Genomic DNA, 17,242 nt, shown 5'->3' with positions numbered 1-17,242 from the left:
TCACGATCGCGTTGACCGGATGCCTGTGACACATGCATTAAAAAAGATCTGATTCGGCATTGGGGGCCACGCATGCACTACCGCAAGCGCGATGTCTCGCCAACACTCCCCTGCTGCGCATTTCTACCCTCAGGCCACTACTTAAGACAAGCCTTCTAGAGCACTGTCTGCACCACACCTTTATCCTTCGTCATGTCGCAAAGCGTCCATCTCGTTGTCCTCGTCCACGGCATGTGGGGCAATCCGGATCATCTCGCAGAGATGAATAGAATCATCCAGGAGCAGCGAGCTTCTCAGCTGGGGCCTTCAGGCGAACGCTTGGTCACTCTGGCAGCGAAATCGAATCGCGACGGGAGCACATACGACGGGATCGACTGGGGAGGTGAGAGGGTTGCAGAAGAGGTGAGTTACATCACATAAGCCATATTCTATATCTCACCCACGAGACCGTAAAGTTGCTCGATGAAGTAAAGCGTATCGAGGCCGAAGACCAGAAGGTCACTAAACTGTCTGTGATCGGCTACAGTCTCGGGGGACTGGTCTCGCGTTATCTCGTCGGCGTCCTGCAACAGCGTAATTTCTTCGATAACGTCAAGCCTATGAACTTCGTCACAGTCGCAACGCCACATATAGGCCTGGTGCGGTTCCCATCTTTCCGTTCGCGCATGTTCGCTTTTTTTGGCCCACGCCTGCTCAGTCGCACTGGTGAGCAGTTCTACGCGGTCGACAAGTGGTCCGCGTCAGGTCGGCCCTTGCTTGAAGTCATGGCAGACCCGCGTACGTTCATTGACATCTTCATAACCTGCGTGGTATCTAACTATCGTTCTCAGAACGAATCTTTTACCAGACACTATCTTCCTTCGAGCACATATGCTTCTATGCGAACGCCATTAACGACACCACTGTTCCTTACCTCTCCGCCGCTGCAGAAACGGAGGATCCTTTCAAAGATTATGTTAAAACTGGACTAGTGATGTGAGTAGTTTAATGGTTGCCCTGGTACACCGTCTCACGTCCTCGCAGAGAATTTGACGAGATATATGCTCCTATAATCAAGTCGTACCGCTTGCCAGATACCCCACCTCCCCCGCCGGAAAAGCCAAAACGATTCTCCAAAGAATGGTTCAGCGGGCTGCAGCCCAAAATTCCGCTTCCTCCGATCCTACGAGCAAACTTCCCATACAACCTCGTAAGTCGTCACACGCGACAAGTCAGCACACGCATATTCTGAGCGGTTGTTTAGATCATATACATGCTCCTTCCTGTCCTGTTACCCACTTTCATGACCATAGCAATTGTTCGTCTTTCACTGGACTCGCGGAAGTCGCGTGGTAGAATCCAGGTGCTTGAAAGCGACGAGTCCTACCGCGAACGCCTTGTCCATCTGATCGGCCAGATGGAAAAGCGAATGGAAGACGCTGTGGTAGAGTACATGGACGACCCTGTACCTGTGGCACGCCGCGATGAGCCCGCGATGTCTGTGTCTGCTGCAACCCTGGCCGAGCCGGCGTCGACGAGCGGCGAGCAGGTCCAAGCGACCACAGCTACCGGGACGACGGGCATTACCGAACAACAACGACGGATGGTCAAGAACCTGAACGAGCTGCCGAACTTCGAGAAGAAGCTCGCGTTTATTGATCTGGTCCTGAACTCGCATGCCGCCGTCGTTGCGAGGGACGTGAAGAAGTTCTCTTTCCATACACGTGGACACGGAGTCCTTAGACACCTGGCGGACCATTTGATTCTCTGATAGAATTCGAACTTGCTTTGGGCCTCGGTCGGATATTTTGGACTTTAATTCGGACATTCACGCCAGCACTGGGCGATAGATCACGCATGGATCAATCTGGTTGTAGACAGGTACAAGGCGTACAATATTAGACCCTTCCATCTCAATAATATCAGTGTGGCTCATCCCGCTTGGTCCTCCTTGCGATCGGACGCCACGTGTGCCCTCGCGACACCGCCGAGGATTCCGGCCAAAATTTGCAGCTGTTGCTGGTAACCACGAGGGACCCTCCTTCGCCAATCTAGCATGATATGTGCAGCCACATATGTATCGTCGCGTCAGAGCGCTGCAAAACCCATAAACATTCGCTGACTGATCGACATTGCTGCAGCGTCCGCAGGTGCAGGCTGTCGCGCGCCGGCCGCGAGTGCACCGGCGCGATGGGATGGACAGGATCTTCTTGGAAGTACGAGCTCTGCTCATCCTGAACATGAACTCAAGTGCTATGGTTGTCCTGAACGACATCATGCACAGGAAAATCGGCACTGGGCGCTTGACGCAACTACTGGCTGATCACGTGGTAACCGTGAAGTCCGCGGCACTCCTCGGTCCTACCGCTTCTGCTCTTCAACACCGTCCGCCAACGCGCCCAGACGCACTGCTGCCAGCGCGAACAGCAAGTCCAGTCTCGCTCTATCATTGGTCACGCCCTGAGGATTGCACATAGATTGATGCCTCCAGGGCCCGCGTACAACTGGTACTGCGTGGCACACGGCGTGCTCGAGGTCCTCGGGCACGCCGCGCAAATCCGCACGACTCAAGCCGAGTCCGGGGCTGCCCGGCTTCTGCGACGAGAGGCGCGTCATGTGCCACGGCGTGCTGCTAGTGCAGAGGGTGAGGCGTCGCCTGCCCTCGTCCTGAGAGAGACAGCGCCAGCCCTCAGGCACACTGCCGACGTCCAGGTCCGGGACGCGCCGGCGTCCAAGACCTCGGTGCGACGCACGGCTGTGGACGCCTCTCTGGTCGAGAAAAATACGTCTGTGCCTGTTTCTGAGGCTCGAAAGGCACGGGAGGAGCCTACTCCGTCTCCGGTTCCGGCATCGCATGAGAAGCTACTACAGACGTCGCCCGTAGTGACACAACATGCGCCAGAGCTATCATCCGCGACTCGGATACCGAACCCGCCAAGGCTAGAGTTAAATACCATGCGGATAACGGAGCCTATGATAAGTGGAGCTGACAGCTCCCTTGTTGCTACTGTGACCTCTGCAGCGGTAGAGAGCCAGCTCAGCACCGCCGAGTCTTCAGCCGTAACAGGCGTCCCAGACGCACCCCTAGTAAGCCCTGAGCCTCGTTAATAGCACGCTCTAGCGTTATTAACTGTCCCCAAGAATGTCACGGAACCTATCGCAATTCGCAAGCTGCAATCTTCGAAGGTCCCATCGTCTCGCATAGGACGCCTCTTCCACTACGGAGGTCAGTCTACTCATATTGCCGGAATTAATTCACAGCTTGAATACGCCAAGGTCTCGCTGCGTCCTTGGGTTATGGTGCCGCATCTGAGCTCATCCGACGCTCGACCGGCAACTCCGACCAGCACACATCGCTCATGATGACCGAAGGTAACGTCAAACGTCTGGTGTCGAAGCTGACACAGATGCGTGGTGCTGCTCTCAAGCTAGGCCAGTTTATGAGTATACAAGGTATGCAATCTATCAAGTTACAAGTCACCGGAAAATGTAAAACTCACTGCTTGGGCAGACAGCCATGTTCTGCCTCCAGAAATAGAAGACGTGTTCAGGCGCGTGCAGGATAGCGCGCATTATATGCCTGACTGGCAGATGGAAGTAAGTGGAGGCCATCTTCTCTATCGCCGCTTGTCTGATTTTTCCTCGCAGGAAGTTATGAAGTCTTCCCTTGGTCCCTCTTGGATGGACCACTTCGCATCGTTCGACAGGACACCCTTCGCGGCAGCATCCATCGGCCAAGTACACTCCGCCGTCCTCGCAGCTTCATCCTCTCCTACTGGGAAGGAGGAGCTCGTGGCAGTGAAGATCCAGTTCCCAAACATTGTCAACTCCATCGAGAGCGACCTCGGCTACGTCAGGTTGCTGCTAACGGCAGGAAAGCTTTTGCCGAAGGGGCTCTTCTTGGACAAGACGATCGCGGTAATGCGTGTAGACGAACGTCTCTGAGATACGACTGCTAACGTGTGCTTGTCGGAAAGGTCATGAAGGAAGAGCTTGCGGACGAGTGCGACTATACGCGCGAAGCGTCTTTCCTGAAGAAGTTCGGCGAGCCGTCATATCTGGGCAGCGACCCGCGATTCAAGGTGCCCTGGGTCTGGGAAGGCAGTTCTGAGCGTGTGCTGGTCATGGAGATGGTCGATGGCGTCAGTGTTGGTGGGAACGTAATTGAGGGCATGCCACAGGAGGACCGCAACAAGGTACCGTCGCTTCTGGTAAAAATAGAGCAGAATAATGCTGATTGGCGTGACCATGAAGATTGCCACCGGAATCATCGACCTCTGCTTGAAGGAGCTATTCGTGTTCAGGACGATGCAGACCGACCCAAACTGGACGAACTTCCTGTGGAACAAAAGCACACGCAGAGTGAGACTGTCTCTTCTGTGCACCATATACTCTTACTCATCCCCTCTCCCAACAGATTGAACTTGTCGATTTCGGGGCCACGCGTGAATATTCGAAAGAGTTCATCGGCAGCTGGTTCCGACTCTTACAGGCTGCAGCGTCCGACGACCGGCAGGCCTGCATAGGCTGGAGCCTGAAGGTCGGCTATCTCACCGGGGAAGAGAACGAGGTGCGCCTTCTACTGCTCCTGCTTCGTACGGTACGCTGACGGGCGCGCGTGCCAGCTCATGCTCGATGCACACGCCACGTCCATGTCCCTGCTCGCGACGCCGTTCAAGGCGCGCACGCCGCAGCCGTTTGCGTTCGGGCCCCACTCGAGCTGGGCGGACATCACGGCGCAGATCCGTGCACAGATCCCAGTCATGCTGCAGCATAGGCTAACTCCCCCGCCGAGGGAGACGTACAGTCTCAATCGGTACGTTATGGATTGCATGGTTGAGGTGCATCGTGCTGACAAACATACCTGAAGGAAACTGAGCGGTGCATTCTTACTTGCCGCTCGTCTTGATGCGAAGGTGGACACCAAGAAGCTTTGGGACGACGTTGTGAGTCGGTTCCGGTTCTAGATTGAATGGGTTAGTTGTGCGTACGATACATATTGCCGGGCAATGGCAATGTCTCTTTGCTCTCCGTCGTACCCTTCCGATGCTCCTATGACCGGAGTTGAGGTGAGATGAAATCAAAGGGTGCCAGCAGGTGGAGATTGCTTACACTCACTTTTCGGCCGCCCAGGGTTTATCGTGTCAAGGACTGTCAACGCTGAAGCGCATTTAATATATGTTTGCACCTTCGTCCGGGGCCATCACCCCTTCATTCCGTCTCCTGCCGGAGTGAGATTTTCGGACTTCATGTACATCTGCATGTATTTGGGGAGGCGGTCATTCTCCCTGCTTGCACAGCGTGGTACAGCGCCAGCTCGCAACTGCTTGCGCTTTCTGCCAAGTCGTGATTACGCTTCCATAGATGCTAGCCAGCAGGTTCCCATTGCGCGCCACAATTTTCAGTTCAGGGTTGCATCTTTGCCCGCCGAAGAAGTCACCAGTGATCTCGTGGGAAGTTTGGACTGGTCTGCTCATGAGGACAATGTCCCGGGATTAGAACCTATTCCACATATCACGGTACAAACCTACGAACCCATCACTCCATCTATAGTTTTCCACATCCAAGTTCAGATGTCTTGTTAGCAAGGACTCTTGAGCATCGTCTCCGTACAGCCTTATGTGAAGTAGTTCTCTTGCGCATTCCAAAAATAAGTGCCGATAAGATTGGAAATTCCGCCGGCCTGGAAATATAGAATATCTCTCTCATTTCTTTTCAGCTCGCACACCTGAGGGCAGATTTTAGGGTGGGGTGCTGCGAAGCCCGAGCGCTTTGTGGCACGGGACCCGGCGATCACCGTGAGCAGATCGAGAGTCCGGATTTGAACGCAACAGCCGCCGTGTCTTTGCTCGCGATCGAGCACCGCGTCGTGCCCGGCTGCCGCAGTTTACGTTTTTTTTTTCTGCCCGACCTGCTTGTTGTCACCTCTCCAAAGCCAATACTCCTATGTCTCTTGCTCCAGAGCACAAGCATTAATGCACCTGCCGACACCGACGAAATTGAAGGCCAGAGCCCAGTCTGCCCAACGCGTCACAGAGGTGTTGCCCCATAAATGGCCGTGAACTTGAAGTTGTGAACAACCTTCCCGTTGCGTTATTTCTTTTCTGGACGAGGCGTCGTCACAATTCGCCGGGGGCTCTTCGGCATCGTTACCGTACGTGAAGTACTATGCGCATTCCAAACATAAGATTGGAGAATCTTGTCATTCTAGCACGCCCGGACATCGCCAGTCGGAGGTTGCGTCGGACGTCGCAAAACTGCTAGCTAAACATCGGTTTTGTACTGTATATCCGACTCACTGGCCGACAGCGTTTAGGGTCTGGCCATCACGGTGCTCCCCTTGCGCTGGCGTTGACAATTATCCGATTGCTCCGCTGAGGCAGACTCGTTACCGGGCGCGCACTGAGGATGAGATGGAAGCAGAGTAATCCATGCAAGGTGGCTGGTATCGAGCCTACGCTGAGGCTTCAAAGTGCGTCTATCAGCGACTGAAACAACGCCTCCACAACCGCACAAAGGTCGCAATGCAATGTTCTTGATGATCCGGCGTAGCTCTGACATAAACAAACCGTCGCCTAGACGGCATCCCCATCGGCAGGGAATAGGCGGAAGCGCATGAGCGTCCTATGTCGGTGCTTTTGCACCCAGTTAAGTCCAGATTGACCAAGCCTGGTCCAAAATTTTGCGGTCTCGTACCTGTGCATATTCTTCGCTGATGCGACGTCCAAGTTTCTTCCCGAGCTGCTTGATGGCTGTCAAGTAAATGTGAATCAAGGCACGCTTTTGCCGGGCATCCCTGCGACGCTGCAGCATATAACAGTGTAGAGTGCTGGCAGGACAGCCCACCACCCCCGTCATCCCATCATGCACCTTCCGCTCTTTACAGGTTCTCTAGTTTTATCATCCGCAGCGGGTCTCGCTGTGGCGGCGACGACCCAGAGCATCAGCCGGGATAACTCCGTGTGCTCTCAAATCCAGAGCACAATCTCGAACCAATCGAGTGTATACCTTCCTGGTGCGCACGCTTGATTGCGATGCACGCGTTCATGACAGGCACTGATATCTGTGCATGTTGGCAGGCCAGTCCGAGTATGATGCGGATCAGACGCACTACTTTGCTTCTAGCTCGCAGCCAGCTCTGTGCACTGTGGAGCCCAAAGCTCCCAACGATGTCTCCCTCATCGTAAGTTTCCATGCGCCCACGATCGGTGCTTCGCCAGGCACTGACGGAGAGCACAGCTCCAAGTGCTCGCACAGCAGAATACTCCTTTTGCAGTATGTTCTCGGCTTTCTGTAGAGGCACTTGCAAATTTCTTACATGGTCGGTCCATTTAGATCAAGGGCGGAGGACATACGGGTAATCCAGGCTTCTCGTCAACCTCGGGAGTTCTACTCTCCATGAACCAGTTCAACACGGTGCAATACCATGCGTCGAACCAGACCGCGGATGTTGGCGTTGGCCTGGTGTGGGATGATGTCTACGAACAGCTCCAGCAGTTTGGTGTGACCGTCGTCGGCGGTCGGGTGTCTGGCATCGGCGTGGCCGGCCTGACGTTGGGCGGTGGTAAGTGCAGTGGCGCGGTCCTCCCGCGAGCGAGACGCTGAAGTTATGCCTAGGTTATTCTTGGCTCACGAACCAGTATGGCCTGGTTGTCGACAACGTTGTCGGCTTCCAGGTTGTGCTCCCCAATGGGAATGTTGTCGTCGCGAATGCCCAGACAGCATCTGATCTCTTCTTTGCTCTGAAGGGTGGATACAACAATTTCGTGAGTCTCTCCATTCTTGATTAGACTCGGACACGGATGCTAACTCCGAGGCTCAGGGAGTTGTCACTCAGATTACGTTCAAGACGTATCCGATTGGTCAAGTATGGGGTGGATACATGGTCGTTCTCGATGACCAGCTCAATGCTGTGACCGCTGCGCTCAACAACTACATTGCGAACGTCCAGGACCCCAAGGCCGCGCTCATCGCTTCGTACACTGCCGTTCCAGGACAGCTCCTTGCGTCGCTTTTGCTGTTCTACGACGGTCCCACGCCTCCAGCTGGTATTTTCGATGACTTCCTTAATCTTACTTCTGTCCAAGGCTCCATCGGGACTCGGTCCTTCCTTGAGCTCGTCCAGACGCCTCCTTCTAGTCAGGCCGCAGGATCTGCTACACGCGGCTACTATGACACTGCCACCATCGCTTCTCCCACTGGTCCCATCATCGATGCAATTGTCAATGAGACCACTGTGAGCCCACTCTTCCATGCAAAATGTAGACTGTGGTACTGAGAGGTTGTCGCAGTTTTGGTCCACCCAGCTCGCGAGCAGCTCGGCCGTCGAGCTCGTGTATTCCGTCGAGGTCTTCCTTCCAAACATTTTGCAGCACGCGCCCGAGGGCTCTTCGGCGTACCCGCCGACGCGTTCTACGCAGTACCTGCCGCTCGCGATGAATTTCCAGTACACCTCGGCGAGCGACGACGCGCTTATTACGGGCGCTATGGCCAGCAGCGCCGCGCAGCTTGGAGGAGTCGCAGCAGCACAGGGCCAGAATACGGCTGAGGTGCCCGTGTACGGCAACTATGCGACGACGCAGTCGTTCTCCGCCGAACGCATCTTCGGCGCGAACCTCGCCCAGCTGCAGAGCATCAAGCAGAAGTACGATCCTTCGAACGTCATGGGCCTTACCGGCGGGTGGAAGATTTGAACTCTGCTCATTGCGCGTGCGTCATCCCCGCCATAAAGCTGTTGGCGCCCCCGTTGCGTCCAAGTTGCTCTTTTGTCCCGCGTATTGATTGAGATCAGAGATGGACTGCATAGTGTACATAGAAACGCGTGTATACCCGGCTTGCATTTTTAATTTATCAAGCGGATGGACAAGCCCAACCAAGCACACTGCACGGAAACCCTGTTCTCTGCAAAAGATTTCCGCGTCATACAAATTGAAATACTGCCGTAAAACATATAAGCATATACTATTACACCGGTGAACATCTTCAAGTCATTCAAATAGAGTGGCGCCGGCTTTATCGCTGGCAAAGATTACTGTCGTTAAACCAGTCTTTTAAAACTTGCCGTGCGTTAAAAGACTGGTTCCCAGCACCGTCCACTGGGCCAAAAAATTCAGGGATTTTTCGGCGTATAAAATAGCGTATACTATGATGTTCTTTCACGTTTTTACGGCGGAGCGATGCCTTGGTAGTGTACAGGAAACGAAAAGGTGGTGTGGAGGCCCAGGATAGCTGCTGATGGGAAGCGTGACATAGCCGACCATAAGCGCTGCTCACTTGGCAGCATCGGGTTATTCAAATCTCATTGTGACTGATGTGACCGTTTTTAAAGGACTGGTGCCTTCGCCCCGCTCTGAGAGCACCTACGTTAAAACACTGTGCTGCTCTTGCGACATTTGTCCAAATATTCGCAGGAATTAAGGACATATAGCTGAAATGCTGGCTTTTATCGCAGTGCCATTCTTATGCTATCAGGCGGAGGGACGTGAGCTCGGGAATTTATTTGGCGGGATCGTTAAAAGACTGGGTTAATGATAGCTATGGTAGTTCTTTGTGATTCTGATCATTGACGAACGCTTAACTTAGTGTCTGTTATATTTGCACCTTCGTCCGAATCCATGGCATGTCTAGTATCCCTTCCTCATTTCGTCTCCTGCCAGAATGAAGCTCTTAGGTTCTTGAGCTTTATGTACGAGATCCGTACGTATGTATATTTGGGGAGGTTGTCATGCCCCTGTTTGTATAACTTGTGGTACGGCGGCGGCTCGCAGCATTTGCTCTCGGCGTGGCCCATGCGCCCCTGCCAGGTCGCGCTCCGTGCAGAAGGCGCATTCAACTGATAAGCCATGCTTTTGCTGACGCAGCGATCACGTTTCCCTAGATGCTAGTCAGCAGGTGCCCACGGAGGCGGCTGCGCACTACAAATTTCCGTTGAAAACATAGTGAGTCCGCGTGTTCGAGTGATCAATGCAAAAGTAATGACTCACTGCGCGTTGTTCGATGCTTCCGACCGGATGTATAAATTCTATTACACTAGATAGTATGTACTCTCGTGCCCAATACTCTGCCCATGAAACAGTTTCGCGCGGTACAGATCACCGATCCTCGAGAGTTTCTTGAAGAGGCGGTCAGACTTGATTGCGATGACAGCTCCATGTCCTTCACGCTCGGCACGCTGACGGACAGTCTAGGCGAGAAGCAGATTAAGGCCAAAGAGCTCACCGACGCTTCCAGGATAGTTTTCGCAGTCTATTGTGGAGATGCTCTAGTGTAAGCACCTCTGTGTTCCTCTCTCGTGACGGATGATACTCACGAATCTGCCGTCAGGCTTGCACTTGTACGAATCTCAGCTGACTTTTACTGGCATCTGAGTGGTTCCAGACGCGTGGAGCTAAACGAGCTGGACACAGAGATGGCTATCTCGCGCTAGTGACCGTGCTCGCATCAGCAATCGACCCGCAGGTATTTAGCCAAGAGGTCATGGGCCCAGAAGACCTTGTGGACACGTTAATAAACGCGTGGACCTCCGAAATGGCTGCCCGCGGTTTGCGGGCGGAGCCTCTGCCGGTGTCTTTCAGGTCTAAAACGTCATTCGCGACTCTCGCGACGCTCCCTTCGCCTCTACTCACCCTTTCCCAGTATCGCATTGAACTGGCGACCGCAGACGACGTCGAGATTCTCGCACGTCAGTTTTCTGCGTTCACGGCCGCGTGGGGAAAGCGCCTTTCCATCGACGACGCGCGACCGCGCGTAACGCTATCCGTTGACTTCGGCGCGGTATGGGTGTGCCGCGTTGGCGGCGAGCTGGCGGCGTTCTGCGTCACGAGGCGCGCCACAGCCTGCACGATTGCGCTCCGCAATGTGTACGTCGACCCGCAGCACCGTAGGAAGGGGATCGCCGCGGCGCTGACGACGGGCATGCTGCGGTATTTCCTCGGGGCGCAGCCGCTCGGGTTTGAGGGCGCATCAAATGACCCGCCCGCCGCGCCGGGCGTCAAACGGGAGGTCTGCCTGAACGTTGCCGAGGACTTTGTGGAGAACATGTATGCGAAGTGTGGGTTCCTGTTTGGCGAGGACGCTAGGGATCCAATAATGAGCAAGAGACCGTGGATCCCGCTCGTAGTCCGTGGAGCGAAGATGGTTCAGGGCTGAGGTGACTCAAGTGAGCCTAGAGCGCGGTTACTTCAAGTCATTCCAGCTCTCTGAATGTCTCACTTCGATGCCTAGGGTCATCTCGCGTGCACTTTGTGGCGTGGAAGACCGGCATCACCATTGCCAGGGTCCGATTCGGATAGCGAAAAGTAAATAGAAATACATGACACAACGAAAGATAGAAGCCTACGATACACAAGAAATACATAAAGATAGATAAAATAGGGCCACAGATAAGCTTTATGGTCTGGATCAGAGAGCGGACGGCTGCGGCACAGCGAAAAGTGGTAAAGAATAGATAGCCCTAACAGTGTCCATGTTCAAGCCTTTTGCCTGCGCCTGACGAGCACGTTGGCCGTCATATTTGGCACGCGAGCGGTGATATACCACGAGACGGGCGGGATCTTACTGCTGTCGCCTTCAAGCTTGATGTCGTAGTTCAGCAGCAAGTTTGCCACAATCATCTTCAACTCGAGCGCAGCGAAGAAGCGTCCAGGGCTGCATCATATTCAGGTCAGGATCTGTGTCTTGGAACATGTAGATTAATTGGACATACCACGCGGTTTTGCCGTGTCCGAAACTCAGATACGTTGGTGTAGTGGTGGTCATCGACTGGGCGTTTACCTCACCGTCGAACTCCTCGAGCTCACGGTAGAAGCGCCAAGGCTGGAAGGTGTCCGCGTCCGCGTAGTTCTCGCCGTCGTAGTGCATCGCGCGGAGCGGTGCAGCGACGAGCGTGCCTTTGGGGAGGATGGTTCCGTTGGACAGCGCAAAGTCCTGCAGCGCGAGTTTTGTCGAGGCCACTGCACAGTTCATAAGCACAAGCTGGGACAAAATTAAGTGCAGGATAGCTACTCACGTGCACCGAGACCGTTGAAGCGAAGGGACTCCTGGATGAAGCTGTCAAGCCTGCGCATACGATGGAGCGCTTCCTTGTCGTAGCCGTGCTGCTCAATGACTTGCTCAATCTCCTCGCGAAGCGTGGCCGCCCAAGCAGGGTTCGTTGCGATAAGATACAGCAAGTGCGTGAAGCTCTGCGAGGTCGTGTGCACAGCCGCAAGGTTGACGATGAGCATGATGCGCGTGAGGTTGCGCACGTTGCACGCCTCGCCTTGCGTTGATGCCATCAGGAGTGAGAGTAGATCGTCCTCCTTGCCCACCCAGTCCTTGCCGGCCGCCTCCATCTCCTTCTGGCGCTGCTCGAAGTGTGGCTGGATAAAGCGCATGCCGCGCTCGACGCTGGGGCCAACGAGGTCGAGCCACCGAGAGATGAATCTGAGAGAACATGAAGGTTGGCTAAGGATTGCGGAGACGATGGCGTGCGTATACTCACGGTCGGATGCCATTAGGTAGTGCATTGTACAAGAGCGCACCCTTGAAGACATTATTCGTGAACTCGATGTTCAGCTCATTGTATTCCGGGTTACTACCTGCGGATATCGTTTAGCTTGGAAGGACAAGAGCCCACGTTGCATCAACATACAGAGAGGCGCGCCGACGAAAGCACGATTGCTGACGCGGAAGAATAGCTTGAATGACGCATCGAGAGCGGGGATCGGCGCCCAGTCTACATACGTACGTGTGAGCGAGTGTCTCTCACCGAGGAACTGATTAGCAGCTTACCGTCGCTCTGAGGGATGATGTCTTGGAACGCGGCAATCATCTCGTCGTAAAGCATAGAAGGCGAGGGGTTTACGTGACGCAGGAGCTGTTCCCGGACAAGTTCGATGTAATTGTTCATCTCATTCAAATCGATTCCCAGAGTGTACAGGCCCTGCAGGTACTGGCAGTTGCAAACTGTTGAGTATGGTTATTTCAGAGATATATCCGCATCCGGGCTTACCTGGTGCAGTGCAGCAGGCGAGGACATGTATTCCTCTGGCGCTTTGCGCAGCTCCTCATTCAGAGCGGGGTCTGCTACAATGACAAACCAGCGGTTGAATTGCGCGACTTTAAAGCAGCCACCTTTGTACTATTGGATAGTGGTTGAGAATTCGATAGTAACAGGCATTAGGGCACAATCCGATACTCACCTTTGTGTATCCTTCTTCGAGGACCTTGTGTGCTTGAAGCAGAAAGCGGATCGCCCCATACCAAGAGAGAATAGGAAGGGACGGCCCGCCGACGGTGGGGATGCCTTCGAGCTGCGTGTGGCCAAATAAGTTCTACATGCCAGGTTGGAGGAACAGCCGTCAGTCACTCACACATCGTTCGGCGTACATAAATCTGCGGGATGCCCAAGTCAAGGCGTAGACAGCCGCAACAAGGTAAAGGAGAGTGGATAGTTCCATAGCTGAAGATGAAACAGACGAGAACAGAAAAAATCAAGGGCGAGAAAAAGGTGCGAAAACTTGGGGTGCGCGACACGCTTGAATGAGAACGATCCGCTCCAGACTCTGCTCATATGTACTTGTACTTTGACAGAGATCACCGCCCAATTCAGAGCGGCTGTCGTCACTGCCCCAGCGCAAATACCCGCACATGATACCGAAGCGGTGACTAGTCTGCTCGCGTTCAGCGTCGACTATGCAGTGCGAACTTACGGTATCCGGGCACCGCGGGACCGCACAGACGGGTAGTCCTGGTCTCCTGGCGGATCCGCTAAGCGGGAACAAAGCTTGCGGTGCTCTCTGCGTCCTTCGGCGTGACATACATCACAAGAATTCCTCAAGGAGATCCGGCGGGAGATCCGGTGAGCCAAGCAATACGGTAGACGGCCTCCAGGAGATGGCAGTGAGCAACGAGCGTGATATGCGGCATTGGGCGGCCTCAGTCGTCTGGGTAACTGGATAAACCTCTGGCTAAGGTGAGATGAGGACCGCCTAGTAGGAGAGCTCGTACTCTCATTGGTCCTTCAGTGGTGGTTCCGCCACCGCCTATAGTACTGACCCTGACGCCTATCCTCCCGAAATGAGTTTGATCTTGGCAGCCAGGGCGGTCGCCGCCCACCTCCCCCCCCAGCTCGCGAGATTGCACCATTCTTGGCGTGAGCTGTAAGTGTTATCCAACTTACTCCAGGACAGTAAACCACCATTCTATATCGAGGCCCAGAGACAGATACTGTGTCCTGTATTGCCGACCCGGAGGAGGAGCTTGCGTCAATGAGCTACACAGAGGTTCCATAACACATGATGATGATTGTCCGATCGTACCGTTGTGGCTTTGAGGTGCGTCTATCAACAATTGAAACAGCTTCATTTGGTAATTGAACTCACGTTGGCCCAGCCTGCAGTCCGTGGGCCTCGTCAACCTAGGCACAACCGCACAAAGGTCGGAATGTCCTTGGCAGATCCGGCGTAACTCCGACATAAAAAAGTCGCCTAGCCAGCATCGCCATCGGTAGGTTACGCTGGGGAATGGAGCTTAGGGCGTAAGCGCATAAGCGTCCTATGTCGGTGCCTTTGTACCTGTCAGGTCCAGCACACAGAAACGGCCAAGCCTGTTTCCGATATTGTTAGGCTTTCGCGGCCTCGTACCTGTGCATATCACGCCCAGGCGGCTGCTGCATCGCCTCAGCCCGGTACGCGACTTGTCTGGAGTGCAGGCCGCGGATGGCGCACCCTACGCTGATGCGACGTCCAAGTTTTGTCCCGAGCTGCTTGATGGCTGTCAAGCAAATGGGAATCAAGGCACGCTTTCGTGACCATCCCTGCGACGCTGCAGCATATAACAGTGCAGAGAGGCAGGAGGACAGCCCACCACCCCCGCCATCTTATCATGCACCTTCCGCTCTTTACAGGTTCCCTGATTCTATCATCTGCAGCGGGTTTCGCAGCAGCAGCAACAGCACAGAGCATCAGCCGGGGTAATTCAGTGTGCTCTCAAATCCAGAGCACGATCTCGACGCAATCAGCTGTATATCTTCCTGGTGCGCACGTCTGATTGCGAAGCATGTGTCCATGGCGGGCTCTGATATCTGTGTGCTGGCAGGCCAGTCCGAGTATGATGCGGATCAGACGCACTACTTTGCTTCTAGCTCGCAGCCAGCTCTGTGCACTGTGGAGCCCGGGACTCCCAACGATGTCTCCCGTATCGTAAGCTCCCATGCGTCCACGATCAATGCTTCGCCAGGCACTGACGGAGAAGCACAGCTCAATGTCCTCGTGCAGCAGAAGGTTCCTTTTGCGGTATGTTCTCGGCTTTCTGTAGAGGCACTTGCAAATTTCTCACTGGGCGGTCCGTTTAGATCAAGGGCGGAGGACACACGGGTGGTCCAGGCTTCTCGTCAACCTCGGGAGTTCTGCTTTCCATGAACCGGCTCAACACGGTGCAATATCATGCGTCAAGCCAGACCGCAGATGTCGGCGTTGGCCTGGTGTGGGATGATGTCTACGAACAGCTCCAGCAGTTTGGTGTGACCGTCGTCGGCGGTCGGGTGTCTGGCATCGGCGTGGCCGGCCTGACGTTGGGCGGTGGTAAGTGCAGTGGTGCGGTCATCCCGCGAGCGAGGCGCTGAAGTTATGCCTAGGTTATTCTTGGCTCACGAACCAGTACGGCCTGGTTGTCGACAACGTTGTCGGCTTCCAGGTTGTGCTGCCCAACGGGAATGTTGTCGTCGCGAACGCCCAGACAGCATCTGACCTCTTCTTTGCTCTGAAGGGTGGATACAACAATTTCGTGAGTCTCTCCATTCTTGATTAGACTCGGACACGGATGCTAACTCCGAGGCTCAGGGAGTTGTCACTCAGATTACGTTCAAGACGTATCCGATTGGTCAAGTATGGGGTGGATACATGGTCGTTCTCGATGACCAGCTCAATGCTGTGACCGCTGCGCTCAACAAGTATATCGCGAACGTTAAGGATCCAAAAGCCGCACTTATCGCTGCGTACACCGGCGTCCCAGGAGAGCTCCTCGCGTCGATCGAAATGTTCTACGACGGTCCCACGCCTCCAGCTGGTATCTTCGATGACTTCCTTAATCTTACTTCTGTCCAAGGCTCCATCGGGACTCGGTCCTTCCTTGAGCTCGTCCAGACGCCTCCTTCTGGTCAGGCTGCAGGGCCCGTTACTCGCGGCTACTATGACACTGCCACTATCGCTTCTCCCACTGGCCCCATCATCGATGCAATCGTCAATGAGACCACTGTAAGTCCGCTCTTCCGTGCAAATCGCAAACCGTGGTACTGAGAGGTCGCCGCAGTTTTGGTCCACCCAGCTCGCGAGCAGCTCGGCCGTCGAGCTCGTGTATGCCGTCGAGATCTTCCTCCCAAACATTTTGCAGCACGCCCCCGAGGGCTCTTCGGCGTACCCGCCGACGCGGTCCACGCAGTACCTACCGCTCGCGATGAATTTCCAGTACACCTCGGCAGGCGACGACGCGCTTATCAAGGGCGCGATGGCCAGCAGCGCCACGCAGCTCGGACATGTTGCAGCCGCACAGGGCCAGAACACGGGCGCGGTACCCGTGTACGGCAACTATGCGACGACGCAGTCGTTCTCCGCCCAGCGTATCTTCGGTGCGAACCTCGGCCGGTTGCAGAGCATCAAGCAGAAGTACGATCCTTCGAACGTCATGGGCCTCACTGGCGGGTGGAAGGTTTGAACTCTGCTCGCCGCACGTGTGTCATCCCCGCCGTAAAGTTGCTGCTGCCCCCGTTGCGCCCAAGCACATTGCTATCACAAGTCGCTCTTTTGTCCCGCGTATTAATTGATGTCAGTGATGGACCGTGTAGTGTACATAGAAACGCGTGTATACCCGGCTTGCATTTCTTAATTTATCAGACAGACGGACAAGCCTTTTGCGTTTCTATTGTACACGTCTTTGGTCAGCACGGATTTCCAGTCCCCTCCAGCACTGGCAGACGTGTACGCACCCTCGCAAGTCTGCATCATGACATATCGCATGTTTGATGTTTGAGTGCTGTGCGGTGTTCACCGACTCGGTGGCGCCCTGAACTCTGGATTGTTGATCACCCTGAGCAGCTCCGATCATGCGGGACCCTGATGTCTCCCGAGATGACATCGATGAAGCTTGAAGCGTTGATGGGCCGCCGCTTTCGCTACCGCTGGACGGAATGTGCTGGACGCGGACGACGGGACTTGATTGTGGGGCCGGGGGTCTCGGACGACCTGGGTGTGCACTGCAAGGGTTGTCCAGTAGGATGTGCCATCAG

General features: G+C 54.7%; 6 protein-coding genes across 6 annotated transcripts; 5 read left to right on the top strand and 1 right to left on the bottom strand.

Moving 5' to 3' along the window:
• Positions 1-192: 192 nt before the first annotated feature.
• PHACADRAFT_100987 (uncharacterized protein) lies at positions 193-1,750 on the top strand (the record flags this gene model as incomplete). Its single annotated transcript, XM_007398724.1, has 5 exons — positions 193-402; positions 456-777; positions 831-975; positions 1,024-1,189; positions 1,244-1,750. 5 exons carry the CDS (start codon positions 193-195, stop codon positions 1,748-1,750), a joined length of 1,350 nt encoding a protein of 449 aa, XP_007398786.1.
• A 700-nt stretch (positions 1,751-2,450) lies between these two features.
• PHACADRAFT_126247 (uncharacterized protein) lies at positions 2,451-5,267 on the top strand. Its single transcript, XM_007398723.1, has 10 exons — positions 2,451-3,066; positions 3,121-3,205; positions 3,256-3,432; positions 3,491-3,576; positions 3,628-3,897; positions 3,957-4,175; positions 4,234-4,341; positions 4,397-4,549; positions 4,605-4,795; positions 4,850-5,267. The coding sequence occupies exons 1-10, from the start codon at positions 2,461-2,463 to the stop codon at positions 4,944-4,946; spliced, it is 1,992 nt and encodes a 663-aa protein (XP_007398785.1). The 5' UTR covers positions 2,451-2,460; the 3' UTR covers positions 4,947-5,267.
• Positions 5,268-6,764: 1,497 nt separating this feature from the next.
• PHACADRAFT_211693 (uncharacterized protein) lies at positions 6,765-8,857 on the top strand. The gene is made up of 7 exons (XM_007398722.1): positions 6,765-6,994; positions 7,059-7,162; positions 7,219-7,254; positions 7,315-7,543; positions 7,597-7,745; positions 7,802-8,215; positions 8,271-8,857. The coding sequence occupies exons 1-7, from the start codon at positions 6,844-6,846 to the stop codon at positions 8,670-8,672; spliced, it is 1,485 nt and encodes a 494-aa protein (XP_007398784.1). The 5' UTR covers positions 6,765-6,843; the 3' UTR covers positions 8,673-8,857.
• Positions 8,858-10,129: 1,272 nt separating this feature from the next.
• Positions 10,130-11,127, top strand: PHACADRAFT_30958 (uncharacterized protein; the record flags this gene model as incomplete). The annotated part of the gene is made up of 3 exons (XM_007398476.1): positions 10,130-10,245; positions 10,303-10,312; positions 10,348-11,127. 3 exons carry the CDS (start codon positions 10,130-10,132, stop codon positions 11,125-11,127), a joined length of 906 nt encoding a protein of 301 aa, XP_007398538.1.
• A 102-nt stretch (positions 11,128-11,229) lies between these two features.
• Positions 11,230-13,912, bottom strand: PHACADRAFT_260824 (uncharacterized protein). The gene is made up of 9 exons (XM_007398721.1): positions 13,332-13,912; positions 13,161-13,271; positions 12,971-13,099; positions 12,751-12,910; positions 12,611-12,694; positions 12,461-12,557; positions 11,987-12,402; positions 11,684-11,930; positions 11,230-11,625 (listed from the first exon to the last, which is right to left on the bottom strand). The coding sequence occupies exons 1-9, from the start codon at positions 13,416-13,418 to the stop codon at positions 11,448-11,450; spliced, it is 1,509 nt and encodes a 502-aa protein (XP_007398783.1). The 5' UTR covers positions 13,419-13,912; the 3' UTR covers positions 11,230-11,447.
• Positions 13,913-14,347: 435 nt separating this feature from the next.
• On the top strand, positions 14,348-16,909 carry PHACADRAFT_149077 (uncharacterized protein). Its single transcript, XM_007398720.1, has 7 exons — positions 14,348-14,995; positions 15,058-15,161; positions 15,219-15,254; positions 15,314-15,542; positions 15,596-15,744; positions 15,801-16,214; positions 16,270-16,909. The coding sequence occupies exons 1-7, from the start codon at positions 14,845-14,847 to the stop codon at positions 16,669-16,671; spliced, it is 1,485 nt and encodes a 494-aa protein (XP_007398782.1). The 5' UTR covers positions 14,348-14,844; the 3' UTR covers positions 16,672-16,909.
• Positions 16,910-17,242: the final 333 nt, after the last annotated feature.

The sequence above is a fragment of the Phanerochaete carnosa genome (genome assembly GCF_000300595.1).
Source record: "Phanerochaete carnosa HHB-10118-sp unplaced genomic scaffold PHACAscaffold_8, whole genome shotgun sequence".
Classification (NCBI taxonomy): Eukaryota; Fungi; Basidiomycota; class Agaricomycetes; order Polyporales; family Phanerochaetaceae; genus Phanerochaete; species Phanerochaete carnosa.
This window is presented reverse-complemented; position numbering and strand designations above follow the sequence as displayed.

Coding starts and splice junctions, on each gene's coding strand:
- PHACADRAFT_126247 (XM_007398723.1), top strand. CDS start 2,461: ATGCCTCCAGGGCCCGCGTACAACTGGTACTGCGTGGCACACGGCGTG. Junction 3,898..3,956: donor TCTTGGACAAGACGATCGCG/GTAATGCGTGTA, acceptor CTTGTCGGAAAG/GTCATGAAGGAAGAGCTTGC. Junction 4,796..4,849: donor GAGACGTACAGTCTCAATCG/GTACGTTATGGA, acceptor ACATACCTGAAG/GAAACTGAGCGGTGCATTCT.
- PHACADRAFT_211693 (XM_007398722.1), top strand. CDS start 6,844: ATGCACCTTCCGCTCTTTACAGGTTCTCTAGTTTTATCATCCGCAGCG. Junction 6,995..7,058: donor ATCGAGTGTATACCTTCCTG/GTGCGCACGCTT, acceptor GCATGTTGGCAG/GCCAGTCCGAGTATGATGCG. Junction 8,216..8,270: donor CAATTGTCAATGAGACCACT/GTGAGCCCACTC, acceptor AGGTTGTCGCAG/TTTTGGTCCACCCAGCTCGC.
- PHACADRAFT_260824 (XM_007398721.1), bottom strand. CDS start 13,418: ATGGAACTATCCACTCTCCTTTACCTTGTTGCGGCTGTCTACGCCTTG. Junction 13,100..13,160: donor TCGAAGAAGGATACACAAAG/GTGAGTATCGGA, acceptor ACTATCCAATAG/TACAAAGGTGGCTGCTTTAA. Junction 12,695..12,750: donor CATCATCCCTCAGAGCGACG/GTAAGCTGCTAA, acceptor GTACGTATGTAG/ACTGGGCGCCGATCCCCGCT.
- PHACADRAFT_149077 (XM_007398720.1), top strand. CDS start 14,845: ATGCACCTTCCGCTCTTTACAGGTTCCCTGATTCTATCATCTGCAGCG. Junction 14,996..15,057: donor ATCAGCTGTATATCTTCCTG/GTGCGCACGTCT, acceptor GTGTGCTGGCAG/GCCAGTCCGAGTATGATGCG. Junction 15,255..15,313: donor AGCAGAAGGTTCCTTTTGCG/GTATGTTCTCGG, acceptor CGGTCCGTTTAG/ATCAAGGGCGGAGGACACAC.